Below are 22,450 nucleotides of genomic sequence, written 5' to 3'. Positions count from 1 at the left end.
TTCTGGGTTCGTAATCGCCATTCGTTTTTCACTAGCAGATATTCAATAATTGCCAAAGTGGTTTCTTGAAGTTCCATATAATATTGCAATTATACTTTTATGTCCTAGTTATAACCCTGATTTTGAATATATTTATAGATATGTAAATAATTTGTTCCGCAAATTATAATTAATATGTGAGACCGTTTTGCGCAAACAATTCATCATCGATTAAAAATGTTTTATTAATGCATTATTTGAGCTATTATTAAAAAAAAAAAGAATAGAAATATGTATCGGTAGGTTAATAAGCGGTTATACTTAGGCCTCTTTAATCACTCCGTCAGCGCATTATTGACTATTGCTAAATTATAAGACCGTCGTTTAGTAAATCGGTAAAACGGCACATCACATGCATCCATTTTTTTGTATAATTAAAAATACAGTTTGCTGAAACCGAGTTCAAATGTTTTTTTAGATTAACAATGAAGCCTTGTTTGCACTAAAATGTTCCACTTTGATAAAATTATTTACATTTAGATCTTCATTTCATTTCAATAGAATTTGTACAAAATGTAAAGAAATTAACCTAACCTAAGCTTTAAAACTATTTTGTAAATTCACCTTAAATAAAAAGTTTAATTATTTTTGGCATTGTTGAGTAAATTTAAAACAACTAATATTGAAACTTACTTTATTAAAATCTGACAGTGATTTGCCGGATTTAATATTATTTTGATTATTTTTTTCTACATATTCCATTGAAATGAAGACAGTTATTATAAATAGATTTATTAGCGTTTATTACAATAACTAAATTTCTATACTTATTAAAATTGCATATAAAATACTCGGAGCGGATAAACAAAAAAGTATTCCTTGGCATATAACACTTTAAGCCTCCAAACCCTTCTATGTACGTATGTGACCAATTACTTTTTAAATAAGAATACTGATCCTCATTCTATTGTACAACATATCTCATGTAAAATAATTTGACAAACGAAATAAAAGACCAAAGTGAAAATAATATTTTTAAAAATTAAGTAAGAATACGAATTCTCTATTAATTTATTTAATCTGAATTGTAATTGGCTGAATGCAGCCAATGGTACAAGAGGCGACCAATAAGCGTTCATTATTTTGACAGTTTAGTGAATCCGACTTTGACAATCAGAAACAGAAATCAGGTTTATCTTTATTATGCTGTCATTACAAAGATTGTGTACAACATAATGAGCAGAGATAACAGTTTTTATGTACAATAATATTTTAATTTAAACTAATTATTTCTTAAATAAAATTTTTAACAAGAAAATATAGAGATTGGTGCTATTTATCAATTGATACCTATGAAATTTTAATTAAGAAATACAATTATAATATGAATAAAAAAAGTCGTTACTATTTTAACCAAAGTAAATTTAAGAACCTAATTTGTAAATAATATGTTTCATGTAAATTTCGAATATTTATTATATGTACTGTTAATATCGCTACATGAAGGGATTGGGACGCTCCTGCTTAAATCTATGACATATTATTCTGTTGTCTTTTCTTAATTAAATTTGGTGTTAAACAAGCACAAATATATAATCTTGGTGTTGTATGCTTAGATCATGGGCGTACCCAGGGAGGGTTAGAGATTACACGATCCTATTATTTAAGAGTAAAAATAATTTCCTTAAAATAATAAAATACTTAAATATATAAGAGCAACAACAATTTAATGAGCTTAAGGAACCGAGAAACAAAAATATGAATGCTCTTTTCCTATAAAACAAAAGATTTCAAGAGTCCTCCCCGAAGCTAATGCTGAGTATGTCCATGATAGACTCTTATGACTACACTTATATAACTTGACATCGATTAATACATTTAATGTTAAATATAAGATAAAAAAAAATGATGCAAAGTCTTTGTTTTAACATAAAACATTTGGATAACTATCTTAATGTTTTCTATACGTTTTGATTTTAGATGTTATTATTATAGTCACACTTTAATTTTTTATAGAAACTTAGTTACACCGGCCTGGCCAACAGTGTACTAAATAATTAAAAAAACAATCTTAGAATCGTCAGTGATGCCTAAATTTTAATATTTAATAAGATAAATTATACTGCATTGAATTTTCAAACATTCCTTTTATCCCGAGTGACCCACGCTGAGTCTAGCTGGCATATATTTTTTTAATTATCTATAGTACCAGAGCTGTAATTAAATTAACTGAACTTATTGTAAGATTTATAAATTTTGGTTTCTACAATAAAATAGTTATATAACAAAACTGTTTTCTTCAAATCCATACCCACCGTAAAAAGGTAACAATTATTAATCATAAAGTTAAAAATAACGACGAGTAAGAAGGCTTTACATTTTCATATATCGTAGATTGTAAGGTTCGTTCTGATATTGATTTAATTAAGTAATTCAATAAGTGCGGATAAACTTGTTTCCTCGTTTAAGGATTATGGAGGTCGGATGGTAATACTGCATTAAAGTTATTCACTCAGTAGTGCTATTCCGTAAGGACTCGCTCCGTATCTCATCCGTGTATCATTTAAAAGCGAGTTTCGTGTTAGCTCTCACAAAATAGCCCTTCAGTTGTAAATATTAAGTCATATTAATAATAATCTATCAATGACAGAGACTCTGCATCATTTTTTTAACATAATTGAGATAACTCTACGAGATTATAAATGTATAATAGTAGATTAGGGTATTTTCAAACCGACCGCATGAAGACGTAGTATTAAAGCCCGTAAACTCTTGGTAGAGACTCTTCTATTAAAGAAAAGGATTTAACCTTATTGCACTATTCTGCTCCACTGGACCTTCCAGCTATACAGGCGCTATTGCTTGAAGATCTATGAAATCTGACAGATCAGTTAGGTTCAATTGACTCTCGATTACTATATGATGTTTTTTTCCAAATAATAGAAGTGAGGTAAATCATGACGGGCTATTTTATTATTATTTTTTTAAAGTTTTCATGCAGCCTGTTTAAAATAAACCATACATTAATAACCTACTGCGTTATATAATTAACACATCTACAGAAAAAATCAATCCATTCAAAGCGTATTAATAAATCGCGTATCGACCTTCAACTGTTCAATCAAGGGACTTTAGAATAGGTCTTCCAAGATGACGCCTACCAAAACTCCTACCTAATATATTATTAACGCCTGTGTATAGTTTTACAAATGTGTCCCTTCAGTCAGAAATCTCATTAGCATCTGCCATGCTGCAGACTCATTCATTTAGTGTATAGAGATCTATTTATTAAAATAATACGTAGACATATAAATTCATTGAAAGCGTATCAATAAAATTAGCGATAGGTATAACTCTTCCAAGATATTATTTAAGGGTAGCGCAGTCTCATCCATCTTATTTCTATAAACATTAATAAAGAGCAAAAACAGCTTAAGTGCAATTCATAATCGCATAAATTTTAGCGTTCATTTATTATCCGAACTTGAAAAATACTCAGTCCTTATTAATACATTCTTAATTCGTGTTTCTGACCCCGCAAAATACAATTTAGGACGGATCTTGACCTTTCACCGTATGCACATACACATACCACGATACCCTTAAGAATCTGTTATTTAGTAAATGCAAATAACATTAATACAGCGAAACTTAACTCCTCACGTGATAAATTACATAGCAAACTTAGCGTAATAATGGCACAACAGGTTGTTTAATTTTATATATCTGACGAATTACCGCAAATAAATACTATCGTAACTGAATCACAATACATATATTGTCAAATAAGTTATCCTTAAACTACCATTTAATTCTTACGACTAGATTATGTTGCATATAGACACCTAACATTGAAAAGTGTAACAAGTATTTTATGTGATTATAATTTCAATGAAAAAATGCATAGTAATAGAGTTTTTTTTTGACAATACAGGCATGGATTCGAATTAAACAGAACCTGCTGTCAATTGTAAAAATAATTTTGTTTGTAATAAACTTATATATATTATATATAGGTATAGCAAAAAATTAAATAATTATTTAAATGGAATTTAAATAAAATCTTAATTAGTTGGACCACAGAGAGAAGACTTACGAATACGATGAAGAATACTACTTTACACAAATATAGGGATAATATTCTGTTTTTTTTTTGTGTTTTTTTTTATGTACGAATACATATGTTTTTCTTCTTTAAATATTGGTGCACACATATTTTTTTGTATTTTTTTGTTATTATAACTTACATTTACATTTTTTTGTATTTTTTTATTTTTTATGTCTTTTTTTGTATTTTTTTATTTTTTGAAACATCAAATACATCAATAAGAATATGAAGGATTTAAATATTATTTGTTGCCTTGTGTCCGGGAAAAGTCATTAAATTGATACGTAGCCTTAGTCGTTTGAAATATGTAGTTAGCTTTGTATAGCTTTTTATTCTATATCATTACTGGAACAAGATTCCTCCAGATGTCGAATTCGTGTTTTCAATTCTTCAATAGTTTGCTTCATCTCATTCTGAGAATCTTCCAAGGTATTAATGCGATGATCGTTTTCTGTCAGTTGGCTATAGTAGTCAACATCGGGTACAATTTCTCTACGAACTCTATTTGTTTCGGTACCATAATTATCGTCACCGCAAGATTCACAGTCCGTCCAAAACCGAAGATCAATCGATGGTAGATCTTCACAAGAAATTAAACCATCTTGGACTTCTGGTAGTAAGAATACATTTTCACCTATTGTATCAATATTATCACCGTTGTCGCACAATATCCTTGCCAAGTTCGCCTTTTTAATTTGACGTAGTTGATCGGGTTTGAATGTGGAGGGATTTTCAAACCAGAACCTATCACCATCTCGTAAACGCTTAAACTGTTCAATTAAGAGACAACGGAATAGGGGTCCAATTTTTCCACCTTCAACTTGATCTTCTAAGATGCCACCGACCCAAACGTCTATGTTATGTACGGATCCATATAGTTCTTTGAGTTTATCCCGAACAGTTTTGTCGGAAATTTCACTTGCCAAGTCATCAAAGTCATTAACTTCTGTCATGTTGCACACTTGCCGCCATTTAGTGTATGGAGGGATAGCATGATCTCTTCCTCTCTGAATATTAATAGCAGCTAAATCAAGAGCAACGGCGTGGGAAGTATGGAACAATTTTTCTGTCAACTCGGTATTAAGATTTTGCTTTGATGTTTTAAGCTTAGCAGGTGTAGTAAACATACCCCTCAGTAAAGGATCTACTCCACCTTCATCAACCAATCGCCAAGGTGAGAAGAATGCATTGCGCAAGAGTAAATGACCCTGAGGTATAGGCTCAAAGTTTTCATCGTAGCGATGCAGAATTGGATTTATAATTGAGTGACCGAATCGTAAAGCCGCTGTTGCAAATACGTTGGAGATGGAAGGATTTAGATTTGCATTATATTCATTGTATTTACCAAGTTGTTCATATCCTTCAGGACCGAGTATAAGGGGCAGCCAGTGTACATATGTTATGACTTGCATTTCAGCTCCTACAATTTTTCTTGCTTCTTGGTACACTTTGTCTCCATCCCAGAAGGGGTTAAAGCCCTTCAATTCAGTAGCTATTCGATTATGTTCTCTCATCCAGATAGTATGCATTGCAGCCAAACCGATTTGCTCATTGGCTCTAATATCACCAGCCACAAAACAATTTCGGTTACTTTCCTCTAAATTACGTCTGCAATCCATTCCATTCAGACCCGTAGTAGGTAGTAATGGCTTTTTCCCAGGAAATTTGGCTCCAACACGAAGAGTACCATTTTCGTTCGTTAGGTCTCGTAAATCTTCAGCAACAGATTTTTCGAATCCATAAACTTGTGAAGCGTCTAAATATGATGTTAATTGATTGATTTGTTCTCTAGGTTGCAGCTTCCCAAAAAGTACTGAAGTCATGCCCGAGCCGCAAACTGAACTTGTTCTAACAAAATCAATGCATCGGCGGTTGGTTATTCGGGGATCACTTTCAGGTACATCTATCGGAAAACACGGAGCTGCATAATCACACGTTTTTTTACAATCAACACCATCCCAAGTTTGTGAACTGACAGAAGGCAGGGCATGATCTAAATCGTGATCGAGCCACTGACCCCACTGCATAGTCATGTGTGTTATTTTAATATCTTCTGATATCTCTGTTGTACTTATTATAGCAGTAGATATCAGTCGTGCACTTGGTAAAGCATATCGATTGTATTTTAATTCCTTGTTCCAACCGGTTGGCTGACTGAATCCATTTTCATAGATGGGAAAAAGAATTCTTCGAAAACCACTAAGGGAACTGCCCCAGGTAGGAAAAGCAAAGTTGTTACAGCTCCCGTCAAAACTACGATACTTTAGGTGGAAGCACATGTCCGAACAATCTTTAGCTTCTCTATGTGCTACACAACCAGATAAACGAGCTATCACTTCTAAATGTTGAGCGGATAGTACATTTTCATAATTAAATGGTTGCACGGAAGTCACTTTTGAACCAGACTGTATAAAATCTCTAACTTTATCCAGAGTTCTCTCATAGATTTCCGCTGCTCGCGCTACTTCTCTTGCCGGTGCATTTGGAAATCTTGTTATTCTATAGAGATCATGAAAGTTTGAATTAGAACTTTGATTACTAAATAATTCTTTCATAGTTTTTGCAATAGCCTGATCAACATCTCTCGTGGCTTCAGTTAGAGCAATATTTACATATTCATCACCAGGTAGTATATGATCCTTCACACTTAAAAATATTGACGCAGTGTCACGACCATACTCATTATAAACCGAACATTCATAGCTACCCGCATCACTAAGGTTGATGTTACTAATAATCAAACTACCAATAAGAGATATTGTAATCCGATCATTTGGTAAAATTCGGTTTCCATTTTTTCTCCATTCGACATTGGCTGGCGGCTCACTTTCATACTCACACGGCAGTTGTACGGAGGTTTCTTTAAATGCATCAGTATCTTCAGGTCTTAATAGAATTTTCGGAACGATAATTTGAAAATTTTGCACTTTAAGTATGGCAGATATTTCAGTAAGACCTTCAGAATTTTCAGCTCTACAGTGATATAAGCCATCATCGTCATCAGTTGCTTCAATAATAGTTAAGTTTTGGTTATCGTTACTTACTACGATATTTTCACTCGGTGGTAATACCATAGTGTTTCTATACCATGTAATTACGGGCTTAGGAACTCCTCTAGCAGTACACATAAATTGTGCCGTATCACCAATTGTTACAGTTTGATCTTTCGGGACTATGATAAATGCTGGTGCAACTAAAACAAGCGATAAAATGAGTTTAGTTATGAACATTTTTGAAAATATTGATTAATTTATTTTAATTATTAAGATATTTACCCATAACTTCAAGAGTGACTGCTGCTGTTATTTTTCCGTTTATATTTTCAGCTTGACAAGTATAAGGTCCTGAATCTTCATGTTGTACATTTTCTATAATTATGGAACCGTTGTGTCTCATTGAAATTCTTTCGCTCAGTAATATCCGTTTGTCGTTGAAATACCAAGATATATGTGGCTTAGGATTGCCGCGTGCCACACAATCAAAGCGTGTAATTGGCTGATTGATTTTAACTATTTGTTTTCTTGGCAAGATAGTAAATACCGGGTATCCTAAAAGCAAAACAGTATTTTAAGAAGACTATTCATTAGTATAATACATGTGACTTTTAACCGTCTGAAAAGTGGAAGAAGAACTATATGAAAAAGAAGCACAGAGACAACTTCTTAAAAATTATGTTAACGAAATTCTCCAAAATAGTCTTGTCAGTTGTGTATTTAATACTGAATGAATAACAAAGTTTTCATCTGTGAATTAGATGGACGTTTGTACTTTTACGGGCATAACCACCAATAATATGCTAAAATTAAAAAAGACGAAATTAAATTACTTACAAAATGATTAAATACCTAACACAAGCTCGAATCATATAAATTGATTACTTGAATGTTTTATTTCTTTTTAACTCGTTATCACGTAATCAATGTAACACAACGTCATATTATGACTTATTACAGACAACTATTATAGTAGGGCAGGAACGATCAGACAAATTGGCTATACTTGTGCATTAGGTGGCACCTTTGAATTGTTCTAAGCATACATATATTACGTACCGTAGAGTAATATTGATTAAAATATATTTTCTAATTACTCTATAAAATATACAAACGTTTGATTTGACTATATTGCAAATATTTTTACTTTTTAAATTACCATAGGTTTTATTCTACTCCAATTATTTCCAAACGGTAAAGAATGTACAGGATATTAAACATATGTCTAAGTATAAATGTACATACCTTTGTTGTCTGGTTTGATTTTAACCATCATCCTAGCTGGTTTGGAGTGTACCTCTCCGGCTGGGTTTTTGGCTTTACATTCAAACACTGCAACGTCATTTTGGTCTGCATTATGTACCATCAAGGTTCCGTTATCCATTACTTCATAGCGTGAATCATCAATAGGTATCACGGCCGAGTCTCGATACCATATAATATCGGGTGTCGGTTCTCCGGTTGCATTACAAGAAAACATTGCATCTTCTCCAAAATTTACAATAACATCTTCGGGATCGGCTGCGATTTCAGGTTGACCTAAAAAAACAAATAATGATTAATGTTCACGTTATTACTCTTTAATATAACTCAATCGTGGATGAAAAACTCACGGCAATGGAAGTCTTTCTCCTTCATTGAAGCTAAGGATGATCCAGTAGCTCCAGCTGGTTCGTAGCAAGTAGCAGCGATACTCATTTCACTGTGCTCAGCGAGCATTCGGACAAACCATAACATACCACAGTCGCAAATTAAAGCGTTACTATCCAACCGAAGCTTTTGCAACTTTGGCATCCCTCTGAATGATCCCGGTGGAATGGTCTTCAAGTTATTGTTGTGTAAGTATCTAAAAATAATTGTGTCATTGAAAATATTTGACGCTTTAAAAAATAAATATTAAAAAATATAAGTATAACTTACAATCGCTCAAGCCGTGGCATGTTCGAGAATGTCTCCGGTTCAATTTGATGTATTTCGTTTACGTGCAAGTACCTACGGAAACATTATTATATATGAGTTATATATTATTCAAAGGTATATTTTAATACGAGAGGTATAGTCTAGTATGGTCGTGTTTAACATGGACTGTATGTAACGTAGCTTAACTAGCTCATAGAATATTTCAAACAATAAATCACAATACAGCGGAGCAACGTAATTCTCACTAATTACTGCAGTGTACCTTTTGTATCAGTACAAAACTGAAGTGAACTACTTATTTTGAAGATTACAACGTTTAGAAGAAATGTATTTCCCGCACTTAAATTATAAAAGTTGATTGACATGAGACAAGAATATTATGCTGTAGAAATACGGCTAACAAAAGGCTACTTGAGTGTGCATCGGTACGTAATTTTATAGAGCTTCAACGCTTCAGTCCCTTTGTACTAAGGAGCAATTTTTACGTCTGAGATCTTGAGATCAACATAAAAATGAGATAAACGTTGAATTATATTTTGTCTGATGTAAATATTATTTTTCTATCCTTATTAATTAGGATTCGTTCACTTATGTATTGTATTTACAATAAGCATGGACAACACTATATTTTTTCATTATCTTTGAACTAAATTAGCCTAACAAAGAAAGAAGAAACTAACGGCCATATCTTTATCACTTTCAAAACAGTTCGCAAAACAGAGTTACACCAAGACGAGGTTGTTTATTTATTTAAAGCGATTATTAATTCATGGAAATAAATTCGCAGCTGTTGTCGTTTTTAAATAAAGCCAGGCCTGCAACGTCAATAAGCAAGGAGATAGCTGGCGTGTTTCCTCAACACGGCGAATCACTTAAGCAGCCTCGACGGAAACTACGTGTGGCGTTGTGGCTGGTTTTTAAGCTGTCTCTAATTTAATACTTCAATGTGATTTAATCTTTTATTATTTTTGCTATAACGTTTCCTAGTGGTTGTAGGTATTTTATTACAAATTAAGCAAACACTTTTATGTCACGAATTGGACCAAAAAAATACGTTAACCACGATTTATATACTGTTTATACGCTATAGTTTATAAATCAAAGTCTCTTTGGTTATGACGCATTGATAATTTCCTAGTAATATATCGTTTTCGCTGCCATTATTATTATTATTTTACTTATTTAAACTAGCTAATAAGACACAACCTTGTAAGAACAATGACATAATTTACTTGATAAACAACTTTGCGGTTATTGTTTGTGAAGTAAATTTATTTATAGTTCAAAATGTTTATACTAATATTCTAAATACAAAAGTAACTCAGTCTGTCTGACCGCTACACGCAGTCAAACCACTGAAATGAATGTAATGAAATTTGGTAGAAAGTAATATCTAACGACTAACCCATAACGCCAGCGTATCCGCGAACAGCAACTATTACTTTATAATTTTAATAGGGTTGCCATAAAATAAAGTTTTTTTTTTTTTAAACCAGTTTTCTTATTATATTGATGGTGGTTTGTAAGTATGCTTTTGCCCATGATACTTCTCGTATTAGATCTTCCTGGGCGGGTTATTCTAACTCCAAAACATCATTATCCCAGATATAATCTTTAATGCCATGTCGGATAGAAAAATGACTGTTTACTTGTAATTGTACCCTTCCACCGATTTCGAGTTAATCTTAAAGGTGGCCAATCTCCGATACATTGGCCACCTTTAAGATTAACTCGAAATCGGTAAAGACTTGAAAAAAGCAAACCAGTGGAAATTGACAAGCAATTTAAAAGTGATTGTAAGTGATCATAAATAATAAGCAACGTATCTATTACTTTTATGGTCAATAAAAAGAAGAAACTAAAGTCAGACAGGGTATAATAGGTGCCAATACGTTGAATGAAACGATCGCCTCCTGGCTAAATCTTTTCATAATCAATATAGGTAAATAATAAAATTGACAAAAAACAGAAGACCCGCTCAGTTTTTTTGGCCGGTTCTTTTCAAGTCAGGGTATTTTCTTTTACGAACCGGGGGTAGTGTTTAATTTGATCAATAAGCAAGTGTAATGCTTCTATATTGAATAAAGGAATTTGAGTTTGAGTTTGCCAACGCTCCTTTAAATAACGAAGATGTCCAACTATTTTATTTGGATTTATTTCGGTTTGAAATATTACATTCTACATACCTATATGACCTGATCGATTCCAGGAGATCCTCAATATAAATTATTTACAGAACTGGATTTGTTATGTTCTTGTAAAAAAAAAAAAATTATATCTGATAGAAACTACCGTAGACTCGTATGTAAAAAACTACAATTTTTTTTAAACATTAATATGTTATCTTTGCTTCACTTTTAATAAATGAATTAAATCAGTAATGCTTTTTCTCGGTTTATTATATAGACCTGAAGATTGTGTCATAAAATTCCAAGTCATTTGCTATAAGTATGGCGACCATTCAAAGGGCGAATGAAATAAAACAATGATCATAGCGTTGGCAACCTAATTTCCAACCTTCTCCATAAAATGAGCTGAGGTCTTTGTCCAGTACTGGAGCAGTTAGGTCTGTTACTACTACTTATATTAAATGTAATAACTCGAATTAATATTTTGGTTACAATAATATCTTTTAAAAAATAAATGTTTAGTTAAAAGATAACAGTAATTTGCTATTGTCCTTTAAAAAGAAAATTTAAATTGTTTTATTTATTACCTTTATATAATATATTTTTATATAACGGGATTTTTTTAATCAATATATTTAAAACTGAATGCACGAGTAAAGCTTAAGTCGACTTTTAGCAAATACAAATTACATTAAAAAATAATTAATTTAAATTTAAATGAAAGCTTGTGATTTTTTAATTGTATGTACTTAATAATATAGTACGTTTGATTTAACACCAGTCAGAGATATTACAAGCAAGGTAAACGAGTAACAACTACAATAAAGTATAATCTATTATATTTTTCTAGCAAACCCGGCATACATTCTCCTGCCTGTCTATATAATAGTTGGTATGACGTAAACGTGAACGGCATAGAAGTTGATTTTCAGCGCCATCAAGCGGCTACAACAAAGTCGATGGAACAAAATTTTTCTTCATTATAGCCTTCCACGGTGAGCGGCCAATTGATAAATAAATTGATAATTTCCTAGTTTTATATATCACAGTTTTTGAGTGCCTGATAATTTGTGACAAATGCACAGATATATGGAAGTATATCCATTGTGTTTCGCTAACGTAATGATCGAGTAACACGACCCATATCATAACATCGTATTATTCTCTTTACGGTCCCCTAATAGATTTCCTGTCGTTGATTTATTGGATCTAACATCACGAACACTTTATAATACGCAGCATCAATAAACTTTGAACGGAAAGAGCTTATCAGTGCAAATTGTCGCCGGCTACAAACACCGCATTAGAACTTATCTTTGGCGCGATCCCGGATCGAGCTTGTTAAAGTCGTATTGTTATGTTTAATACAGAATCAAGTGCGAAAGAAATATTTGTCAGCAATACAGGATATAATAAATATACCACATATTTCTCACTGATGAAATAAAGTCGAAAATTTAGCCATTGTATTTTAAGCTTTATTGTTTTATATAGTAGAACTATTTTGGAGGAACAAACTCGAAAGTCATCGCAGAACACCTTAACCATGGTAGTTAAAACATTTAAAGGATACTTGTATCGAAATGGAGTCACCGTAAATCAGTTTCCAGCATTTTCCAAGTTATATACGAAGCATGTTGTAATATTTTATTTATTTGATTAGATTTCTTATTAACAGTGTTTGTTTTTTTATGTAAAAAAAATCTATTAACACCCAATTATGATAAGACATGAAGGTAAGGGTGCGTGGTGCGTATACCTACTGTATTCTTACTTCATAGCGCCTCCGTGTGAGTCTGCGTACGGAACACGAAACAAAAACATATCCGTTTTACTAACAAAACTCTCTTACAAAACTTTTATTTATTCGACACCATCATAATATAATGATTTTCTTTTATTATAAATTCTAATAATAACCATCAACTTTGATGTTTCACAACTGCCGACCGAGCCGTCACAGCCTTCATTTTAATTTATCTTGAGAAGGCGAATAAACGAACGCTACATTTTTAATGATTATTAATTATCACATTTACCTATAGACAACGGTTCTGCGTGAATCATAAATCACTTACACATCGTAAAATTACTGACGATTTAGCATTCACCTCGTTAAGTACACCCAGCGGTGGATATACACTACGGGCACACGGAGCTAGAACAGTGACTATGACTAGCGACAAATCTGCAGTGGTGTCTTTTTTGACTAACCTCCAAAGCATTGTATTGATATTAGGTGGTGAAATATTCATAAGTTCTTATATTGGTAAAATTTTAGACTTTACGCATCCATTGTAATCATAAGACAGCGCTTGGTTAATTATTTGATACATACAACACAAAGCGCTTTACGCTACACGTTCACACTAACAAAACGCATTGTACTAATACGCTATACCTACACTTAAGCTGCAAGCTGACGAAAACATTAGAGAGTAGCTACCTTTATGTTAAGCAGTCTGTTTATACATATTTCAGAATACTAATGAGACTTCCCAAAACTTAATTATTCACTACAGTTTGAAATGTTTTATATTGTATCTTACGTAATTAAGCAGATGCATTAAAAGCATTAACACTAAATGGACTCATACACACAAGTTGTGCATTTGTTGGTACAATAAGACCTGATCCTGATATTATGTTGTGGAATTGGCCGGAAATATAAGCTACGTGATGGTAAGTGATCGCCACCCATGGATATTGGTGGTGTAAGAAATATTTACCAATCCTTACATCACGAAAGTGTCACCGACATTGGGAACTAAGCTTTTATGACCCATGTGGCTGCAGTTACGTTTTCTGACTCACTCTTCGAACCGGAACACAACAATTAGAAGTTTCTTTGTAGCGGTAATGGACGGCCATAAATGCGGTTATGGACGGGCTTGCATAAAGCCTTACCACAAAGTAAATTATTTTTTAAGGGCACATACTTAATTTATCAAACTATTTTTATCATATATTGATCGATTAATAATTATTAAATATAAACCGAACGCTAATTTAATCATCGTTTAATAATTAACTACATTTTTAAACGGTAATAAGTGATTGATTGTATAGAGAATAAAACCTATTCAATTCAAATCAATGTTATACTTACAGTTGTTCCAAGTGCACCATTCCGTGAAATACATCGGAGTCAATGTGTTGTATGCGGTTCCGGTAAAGGTAGAGATATTTTAGTCGTCGTAAACCATGGAAAGCACCGGAGCGTATTGCTCTCAGCTGATTGTCGTTCAGGAGCAATGAGCGCAGCCGGTGTAGATGGCTGAAAACGCCTGGTGCGATGTCATAGATGCGGTTAAAACGCACGTCCCTGTAACAAAATGAACAATTTAATATAACACGTTTTACATAAATCCTCTCAGTGAACCTTCGAGTGTCCACACGATCCTCGATAAATATGTTTTTACTATTTTAAGTAAACATTATATAATTTTAACTCATTAAAATTAAATTAAAATTAGCTAATCCGATTAGCACACTGCAGGAGGGATGAATTCCTTCCGTTGCACGAGCAACACGACACCTACAATTTACACTACGCTAACTCGAATTTTAGTTAAAATCGTTTTTTTGTGCCAAGTTGCTTAAAATATGTTATTTTATATGTATTAATAAAATCGTGAAGAAATATACAAAATTAACGAAGTTACAAATTTATACAACGCTAACTAAAAGCAATTTTTGAAATCAATCGATTTATATTACGCTAATAATTGTTAGCGTTTTAAATTAGCGGAGTGTGGGTACACTTTCGAGTTAGCGTAGTATAAATTGTTGGTGTCGAATAGTTAAATAATAAAAATAATCTCTCTAAAAAGTTATAGGTGTTAGCCTGGAATTGAACAATTTATTTTGCGTACACGTTTTCAATGCAGTGAACCATGTCGGCTGTATATAATTTAGATTTAAATAAATACGTAAAATATAAAGTGATTTATATTTCATATTTTCGCTAAAATTCGAATCGTAGTAGATTAACAACATTTTTTTAAATGTATTTTTAAAATTAACTTATTATGTTATGCAAATGAATGAAAAAACAAGGAGCCTTTTTTATTATTAATGAGATTTTTAACTATTCCGGATTAATCACGCGTTGAAAATTTTATTTTGAGACTCTCGCAACTGTAACAACAAATTACTTTAAATAATTACAAAAGAGTTAATCACTCAGTAATCGGCTTTTCCAGATAACCTAACATACAGAGCATACAAAAAATAATAATACAATATTGCTATATTCGTAATACTTATGAATAAGTAAACATTGGAATTCGTTTTATTAGGTTTTTTATTAAAAAAATGAGTTAATGAAATGAAATGAGTTACGTAATGGTAAGTGGTCCCCATCGCCATATATATATGTACTATAAAAATATTAACCATTTCCATACTTTTAATCATTCGCGATTGTCACTATGCCATAAGGTATTTAGGTAATAATTTTCTTTAAAAATTTGAACGAATTTTAAAAGCGAAAACTGTTGGCTTCTTGACGTTGTCAGTAATAGAAATTATACATCATCATTCTCCTGCCCTTATCCCAATTCTACTTAGGATCGGCTAAAGCATGTCTTATTCTTCCATATTTCTCTATCTCTGATATCATCTTTCACACAATCCATCCATCGTTTCTTTGGTCGTTAATATTAATTTAATTTAATTAATTTTAAGTTAATAATAAGAGTTCATCTTCCTGTTTAAAATATTTTTTTGGATCGATCCAGTATTAGTATTTGGTCAAAGGGATCCAGAATGAGTGTCGCTATGCGTTAAAAATAAAAAAAATTGTGAATATAAAAATGTGCTAAAAATATTTCACTTATTAATGCGATGAAAATAAATAATAATTTATGTTGAATTCACTTGGAACTTTGTTAATTTGAGGACCAAATGAATTTTCATTTAAAACGATAAAACGGTGATAGTGCGCAGGAAAATTTGTAACTATTTTCATCAAGTACCCTTGAGGAAGCAATTAAACGTTACGATATAATAAATTATACCCTGCTCTTCTACAGTTATTGTATCGCGTCCTGCATGTGAAATGTGTTAGGAAACGAATTATTTAAATGGAAGTACTGCGTACTTTATGACGTAACTTCTAGTCCTTATTTTTTTGCATTTTTTGCTGCCAAGTGTGAACTACAGTCAACTTAATTAACTGTTTGTATTTTTCTGCTGGAGTTTAAGTTCTCTCTAGCTCCATAATTATAAGTTCTTTATGAATATATTTATTCATGATGATTATGGCTCTTATTTAACAAAAATGAAACAAATTAAATTGATGTATGTAATTAGAGAAAATATATTGGGTTTTGTCTGTTCAAAATGAAGTTAGAAAGTAATTTAAAATTAAATCCTCAATTATAAAACTGGTAAACAGGCGCCCGTCTATTTCTGACTTCTGGGCAAATCTTACCAGTGAAATGAAGCTTTTTTAAAAAAATATATACCTGGAGTAATCTTCAAATTTAGACATTGGCATTGTGAAAAATATACTCCCCCCCAATGTCAATGTGCCAGTAACGACACTGTCTTATGTCCCATTTCCTTGTATATTATATAATGATGGCTCGCTTCCTCTTCAAGTAAGAACATAACATATAGTTTATTAAAATATTGGCTGTAAAATAATTTATAGCCTATTCCAATAGAGGTAGGAAAAAAGATAAACAAACCTTAGATTTACGTATTCCACACGATTTGCTAATAACGCAGCTATATTATGAACTATTAAGAGTTTATGATTATTATATATTTATTTATAATACAACACTATTGCACTTAATTACTTATTTCCACTTTAATTTTACTTCAAAAATTCCGATAACAATTTCGTCGACTTTCAAAATGCAATTTTTTCGCAAATCCATAGTGAATATCATAAATTAATCAAGCCATCGACCAATGATAGCGCGTCAATCAAAAAAGTCAAATGCTCTTTATTTGACTTTTTCCTATTATGGTTGGAAGAGTATACGAGCGGATGAGTGATCGATACCACTAATACGAGTCGATATAGAATAATATTCTTTTATAAGATGCACAATCTTTTCATTTCTCTTAAACGAATATTGAGTTCATGTTATTTGTGCGGAACCCGATTCATAATAATCCGAGACCATATGATATTTATATTGAACCATTCGACTAAAAGTAATATGCGACTATTAATATATTTTATACAAAATTTCATACCAAAGTTAATAAAATTTCTAGTATTTATTCATTGTCAAATAATAACCTAATGAAATGAATTTCTATTTAAATTCATGTTATTAATATCTATTATATATTCAAATAGAAACCGTTGCCAAGCTAACTCGGCTCGTAGCCGCGGTTCACATTCAACAGGAGCCGTATAATGATAATAACAAAAATATATATGATTTTATGGTAGAGAATACTTAGGATTGAATTTTAAATTTATTTGTTCCTGCATACTCATAGTTTTCGTTTATAAATGTTATGTTATTATAAAAAAATCACTAATTTAATAAAAGTCATTACGATGCTCAAGGTTACAAGTTTAAGTAAGTTTTTTTCGGTACATTGTTATTCATCGTAGTGATTACTAGTATATTCAATTTACTACAAAATTAATTTATAAAGAATTTTTTTGTTTCCCGTGAAATAGATACGTTACAATTTTACGTTAATATATATATATATATCGTTATTTAAGCTCTCAAAATCGACATCGATTCCCAAGTTACTTGTTGGTAGGGCTTTGTACAAGCCCGTCTGGGTAGGTACCACCCACTCATCAGATATTCTACCGCCAAACAACAGTACTCAGTATTGTTGTGTTCCGATATGGAAGGCGAATAAGACAGTGTAACGACAGGCACAAGAGACATAACATCTGAGTTCCCAAGGTTGGTAGCGCATTGGTGATTTAGGGAATGGTTAATATTTCTTACAGCGCCATTGTCTAAGGGCGGTGGTGACCACTTACCATCAGGTGGTCCTGGTCCGTCCGCCAACCTATGCCATAAAAAAAAACTTAAACATGAGTATTATTTAATATAAATAAATTCAAATATAATTTATTTCTTAAGGATGTATATGCCACTGAGTTTCCAAACGCACACAAAAGCAGCGACAAAGCCGCCCTCGACTGTTCATTCAACTTACGAGTACATTCTTTTAATATCATCGCATAAAACAGTCACACGAAACAGTCCAAGTACCATTTGAACTGCTCTCTATTCTACCACGAGATTCTACTGCTAATACACAAAGGCCAAGCTCGAGAGCCAACCGCGAAGAGGGTCCTGTGAAATAAAGTATGTAGCAAAATATATTCCAGTTTCATTTTCGCTCCTGTACAAAATATGCTTTCTTAAATATGATGTTGGATAGTAATGTTTTTAAGTATACAATATTCTCCTAGTTCTCTTTTCTGTTATCGTAAATCAACAGCCATTTTGGCGTCAAACCAAACAATACACGATCGACTAATACGATAACGCCGTATACAATATCCTTCTATACGAGTCGCAGTTACGGTTCATCGTACAGATGTCAAGTCCTCGAGTTTAATATATTTATTTTTTTTATGTTAGAGGTGGCAAACGAGCAGGAGGCTCACCTGATGGAAAGTGACTACCACCGCCCATGGACATCTGCAACACCGGGGGGCTTGCAGGTGCGTTGCCGGCCTTTCAGGAAGGAGTACGCTCTTTTCTTGAAGGTTCCCAAGTCGTATCGGTTCGAAAAAACCGCCGGCGACGGCTGGTTCCACAGTACGGTTGTGCGAGGCAGAAAATGTCTTAAAAATCGCGCTCTTGTGGATTTTCGGACATTTAGGTGGTGCGGGTGATATTTGGAATTTTGACGAGATGTCTGAAGATGAAATTCAGCAGCCGGGATTAATCCGAACAATTCCTCGGAACATTCCCCGTGAAAATTTCTGTAGAAGATGCAGAGCGATCCAACATCTCTACGCAAAGCCAAAGGATCAAGCAGATCGGAAAGGGCTTGATCGTCGATAATTCGAGCCGCTCTACGTTGGATACGGTCAAATGGAAGGAACTCTACTACAATCTAGATTCCGCATGTGTAATTAACAATTCAAAGTCACGTATTTCATTTTCAGTTTAAAATGAAATGAAATCAAAATAAAACCTGTCACAGGTTTCGAAATTCGTAAAAAAACTTTTGAATAAACGCGAAGTATCGCGGGCGATCCACTAGTATATTATATAAATCTTGTTCTATATTCCACATTGAACCTTCAATATGCTCTGAACATACAGTCATGTGCCTATGAAAATAAGTAATGCTTATGTAATCTGAAGTCAATTAGAGCTATCAATAACGACTGATTTCAAGAAACACGACTTAAATCGTCAATAGTTACTAACTTTCTCGGACGACATATTGTGCTATATTTAATTAAACGTCTCGTCCACTACCACCAACAGAATTAACAGTATAATCAGAATTCTCCGGTTTTGCAATCGAATCTATCCAATCGTCACATAGAGGTAGATTTTTATAAACTGTAACATATTTCTGAGAATCACCCGAATGCAGCATTTTTATAAAACAAGTGTTCGCGCGCGCAGTGGTTGAAAATCAACATTTTTTATTTTCTACTTTGATTGCAATTTTTTATGATTACACTAAAGTTCATCAATACCGAACAAAGAAATAATAAAAAATAAATGATACCAAATGTAAGGAGGCAAGGTATTACACTGTTTTGAATTTGTGTAATTATATAAGATACCAAATTTTTTAAACACAAAATATAATTATTACACATACATATATAAAATTTTCGTTATATAAATAAAATGACTTAGTGTTTTGAATAGTAACCCAGTTGGACGAGCGGTCGAGTGCAAAATATTCTATAGTTCGTCAATCATTAACTCCGTTCAACGAATAATCCCTATCTCGTAAAAACGGGTTTATAGTGACATTCGCTTGGTATACGTCTGAAACTAAAACTCGATAGTCGGTGAACGAGCATGTGCAGCGAAGATTGAAACGTAAAACGAATTCGATTTTTAAATTTGGCAAAAGTACGATTCGAAAATGTACCGTTTGAAAATAAAGTTTATATATTTTTTTTCTTTTGCGAAAATAATGTCAAAGAAGACAAAACATAAATTTTGACAATTCACCCACTAGTAAACATAGATGACAAAGTTTTTCATGTAAATACTGAAAACCTTGTACTGAAATAATAATTATTAGGTAACTTTTTCTGTCTATTTATGTTAAGCTAGGGCTCAATAATGTTTCATTCATTAATTCATTGAAGTACTTAGATAATAACCTATGACTATTACGTAAGGAAGTATATCAGCGTTTAAGGTATCCATGAGATTCTGAATCATGTAAAATACATAGCGTCTTGTTTAGAATGGAAATATGAAATATAAAACCAATGTTGGCTTCTTCGACAAATAGGTACTGACTTTGTATACAAATAAATCTATATTTATCTAGATATAGATTTATTTGTATACATACATATAATAAAATGAGAGTGTCTGTTTGTAATATAAAAATAACCGCTTTTTACTGTTATTCATAGACACTTTTGAGGTTTTTACTCGCTCAATTACACTTATATAGGTGCTCATAAGCGACAAATAATTAAAATATGAAGCAGGGCTTAACTCAGTCATCACAGTTTATTACATAATCCTTTATAATATTAATGTATTGCCGGTACATAGGAAAACGGCTTAATCTCACCAATTTAATTAATATACAATCAATATTTAAGCCATGCTGGGATAGTTAGAGTGCAGGTTCAATGTCTGAGTTTTCATGTGCTTAATTTATCTCTATAATTCATTACGCGCTCGGCGTTGAAGGAAAACATCGTGAGGGAACATAAAACATTTATATACACTAATCGGCGTGGTGAAAAATGTTTCAGACCTTCGTAAGGCCTTGGAGGATGAAATTCCAAGCCTTTACTTTGTTACTTTTCGTTTAAACATTCGAATATTGCATAGAGAATTGGCAACCATTATGTATATAAGCCTTTGGTTTAGCTGCATAACTTTATTATTCTTTAGCGACTAAAAGATAAAAAGTAACGCAAAAATTTAGTAAAAGGATTCATACATTTTAAAAAGATTTTTCTTTCCATACATATTTATTTTCACGAAAACATCATTCCATTGTTAATTTCAAAGAGTACATATGTATATACTACACAGCGTCTATTGTTCTCACACGATTCCAAGGGAGCGCCGCCATATGTAACGCGTCACGGTTCAAACGAGATACCTTTATTACAGCAAGGCCGGAGTCCAACCTAATATCTGCTACTCGATACAATGGAGACATAAGTTATTATAATATCGAGATATAAATTAATATTATACATTTTGCATCGTATTTTATGTCATATTACATATTATAGGCGGGTTATAAGATAATTATATTTAAGGCCACTGATAATGCTAAAATTATTCTAATATTATGCAATTACATTAAGAAATATTTACGTATGACAAATGACTGAATAAGATAACTTTCATCTATTTTTATCTACACGTGCAGTAAGCAATAGTGCACAACACTATTGCTTACTTTGTCTTGTATTTAAATTCTCTATAATTACCGGGTAGCATTTTCGGGAGTGCCACTAGGGCCAAACTTTAAGGCGATTTTTTTTTTACTTTTTATTGATCATTATATTATATATTATACGAAATTCATTAACGCATATGATCTGAAAATTTAAAAAAAGAACTTCGTATAATGTTATCGATGTTTTAAATGCTTTCAAGAAGATACTAACGATTTGTTAGTTTATGCAATATTCATAAAGAGATGGTAACACTAAAACTTTTCTCATGAAAACTACAGTTTTACAAAAAATTATAGATATTTGGGTCCCTGGATTTCATCCGTGGTAAGCTCCAACGCGTCACTTTATTATTTCTGATCAGTTAAGACGATAACCTAAAACTCGATATGCAATTTGCTGATATTCATGTAATGTTGATTATTGAGCCTTTGCTTAAAAACTAACGTATGTATTTCTTGGAATTGAAATGTAATTATAAAAATTAAATATAAAACATTGACTGTGCCTACAGCAAAATAATTTGTAATGCAAATTCACATGGTATTCGTAATACAGAAGTATTTAACTGTAGTAACACATGACTTCATTTTAAAGAGGAGTTAATTACCACTGGCGTAATTCACGCGGAATGATCAAAACAAATTAAATTAAAAGGGCATAGATTATAAAAATTATTTATATCGCAGAAAACAGTAAAAATTTGGTGGAATGTTGTTTGTTTAAAATTGTATTTTAA

General features: G+C 32.2%; 2 protein-coding genes across 2 annotated transcripts in view; one reads left to right on the top strand and one right to left on the bottom strand.

Moving 5' to 3' along the window:
- The window catches only part of LOC113404191 (acyl-coenzyme A thioesterase 13-like), a 216,125-nt gene that overhangs the window by 2,514 nt on the left and 191,161 nt on the right, over positions 1 to 22,450 (top strand). The gene's annotated exons all lie outside the window — the stretch shown is intronic.
- LOC113404186 (peroxidasin) overlaps positions 3,986 to 22,450 on the bottom strand; it is a 59,271-nt gene continuing 40,806 nt past the window's right edge. Inside the window, exons 2-7 of the mRNA XM_026645016.2 lie at positions 14,239 to 14,454; positions 9,001 to 9,072; positions 8,694 to 8,926; positions 8,326 to 8,619; positions 7,363 to 7,635; positions 3,986 to 7,280 (exon numbers count right to left, since the gene is read on the bottom strand). Of these exons, the coding sequence (XP_026500801.2) occupies positions 4,417 to 7,280; positions 7,363 to 7,635; positions 8,326 to 8,619; positions 8,694 to 8,926; positions 9,001 to 9,072; positions 14,239 to 14,454 (3,952 nt within the window). The 3' untranslated portion in view covers positions 3,986 to 4,416. The remainder of the gene's footprint in view (positions 7,281 to 7,362; positions 7,636 to 8,325; positions 8,620 to 8,693; positions 8,927 to 9,000; positions 9,073 to 14,238; positions 14,455 to 22,450) is intronic.

Source organism: Vanessa tameamea, chromosome Z (assembly GCF_037043105.1).
Source record: "Vanessa tameamea isolate UH-Manoa-2023 chromosome Z, ilVanTame1 primary haplotype, whole genome shotgun sequence".
In the NCBI taxonomy this organism is placed as follows: Eukaryota; Metazoa; Arthropoda; class Insecta; order Lepidoptera; family Nymphalidae; genus Vanessa; species Vanessa tameamea.
This window is presented reverse-complemented; position numbering and strand designations above follow the sequence as displayed.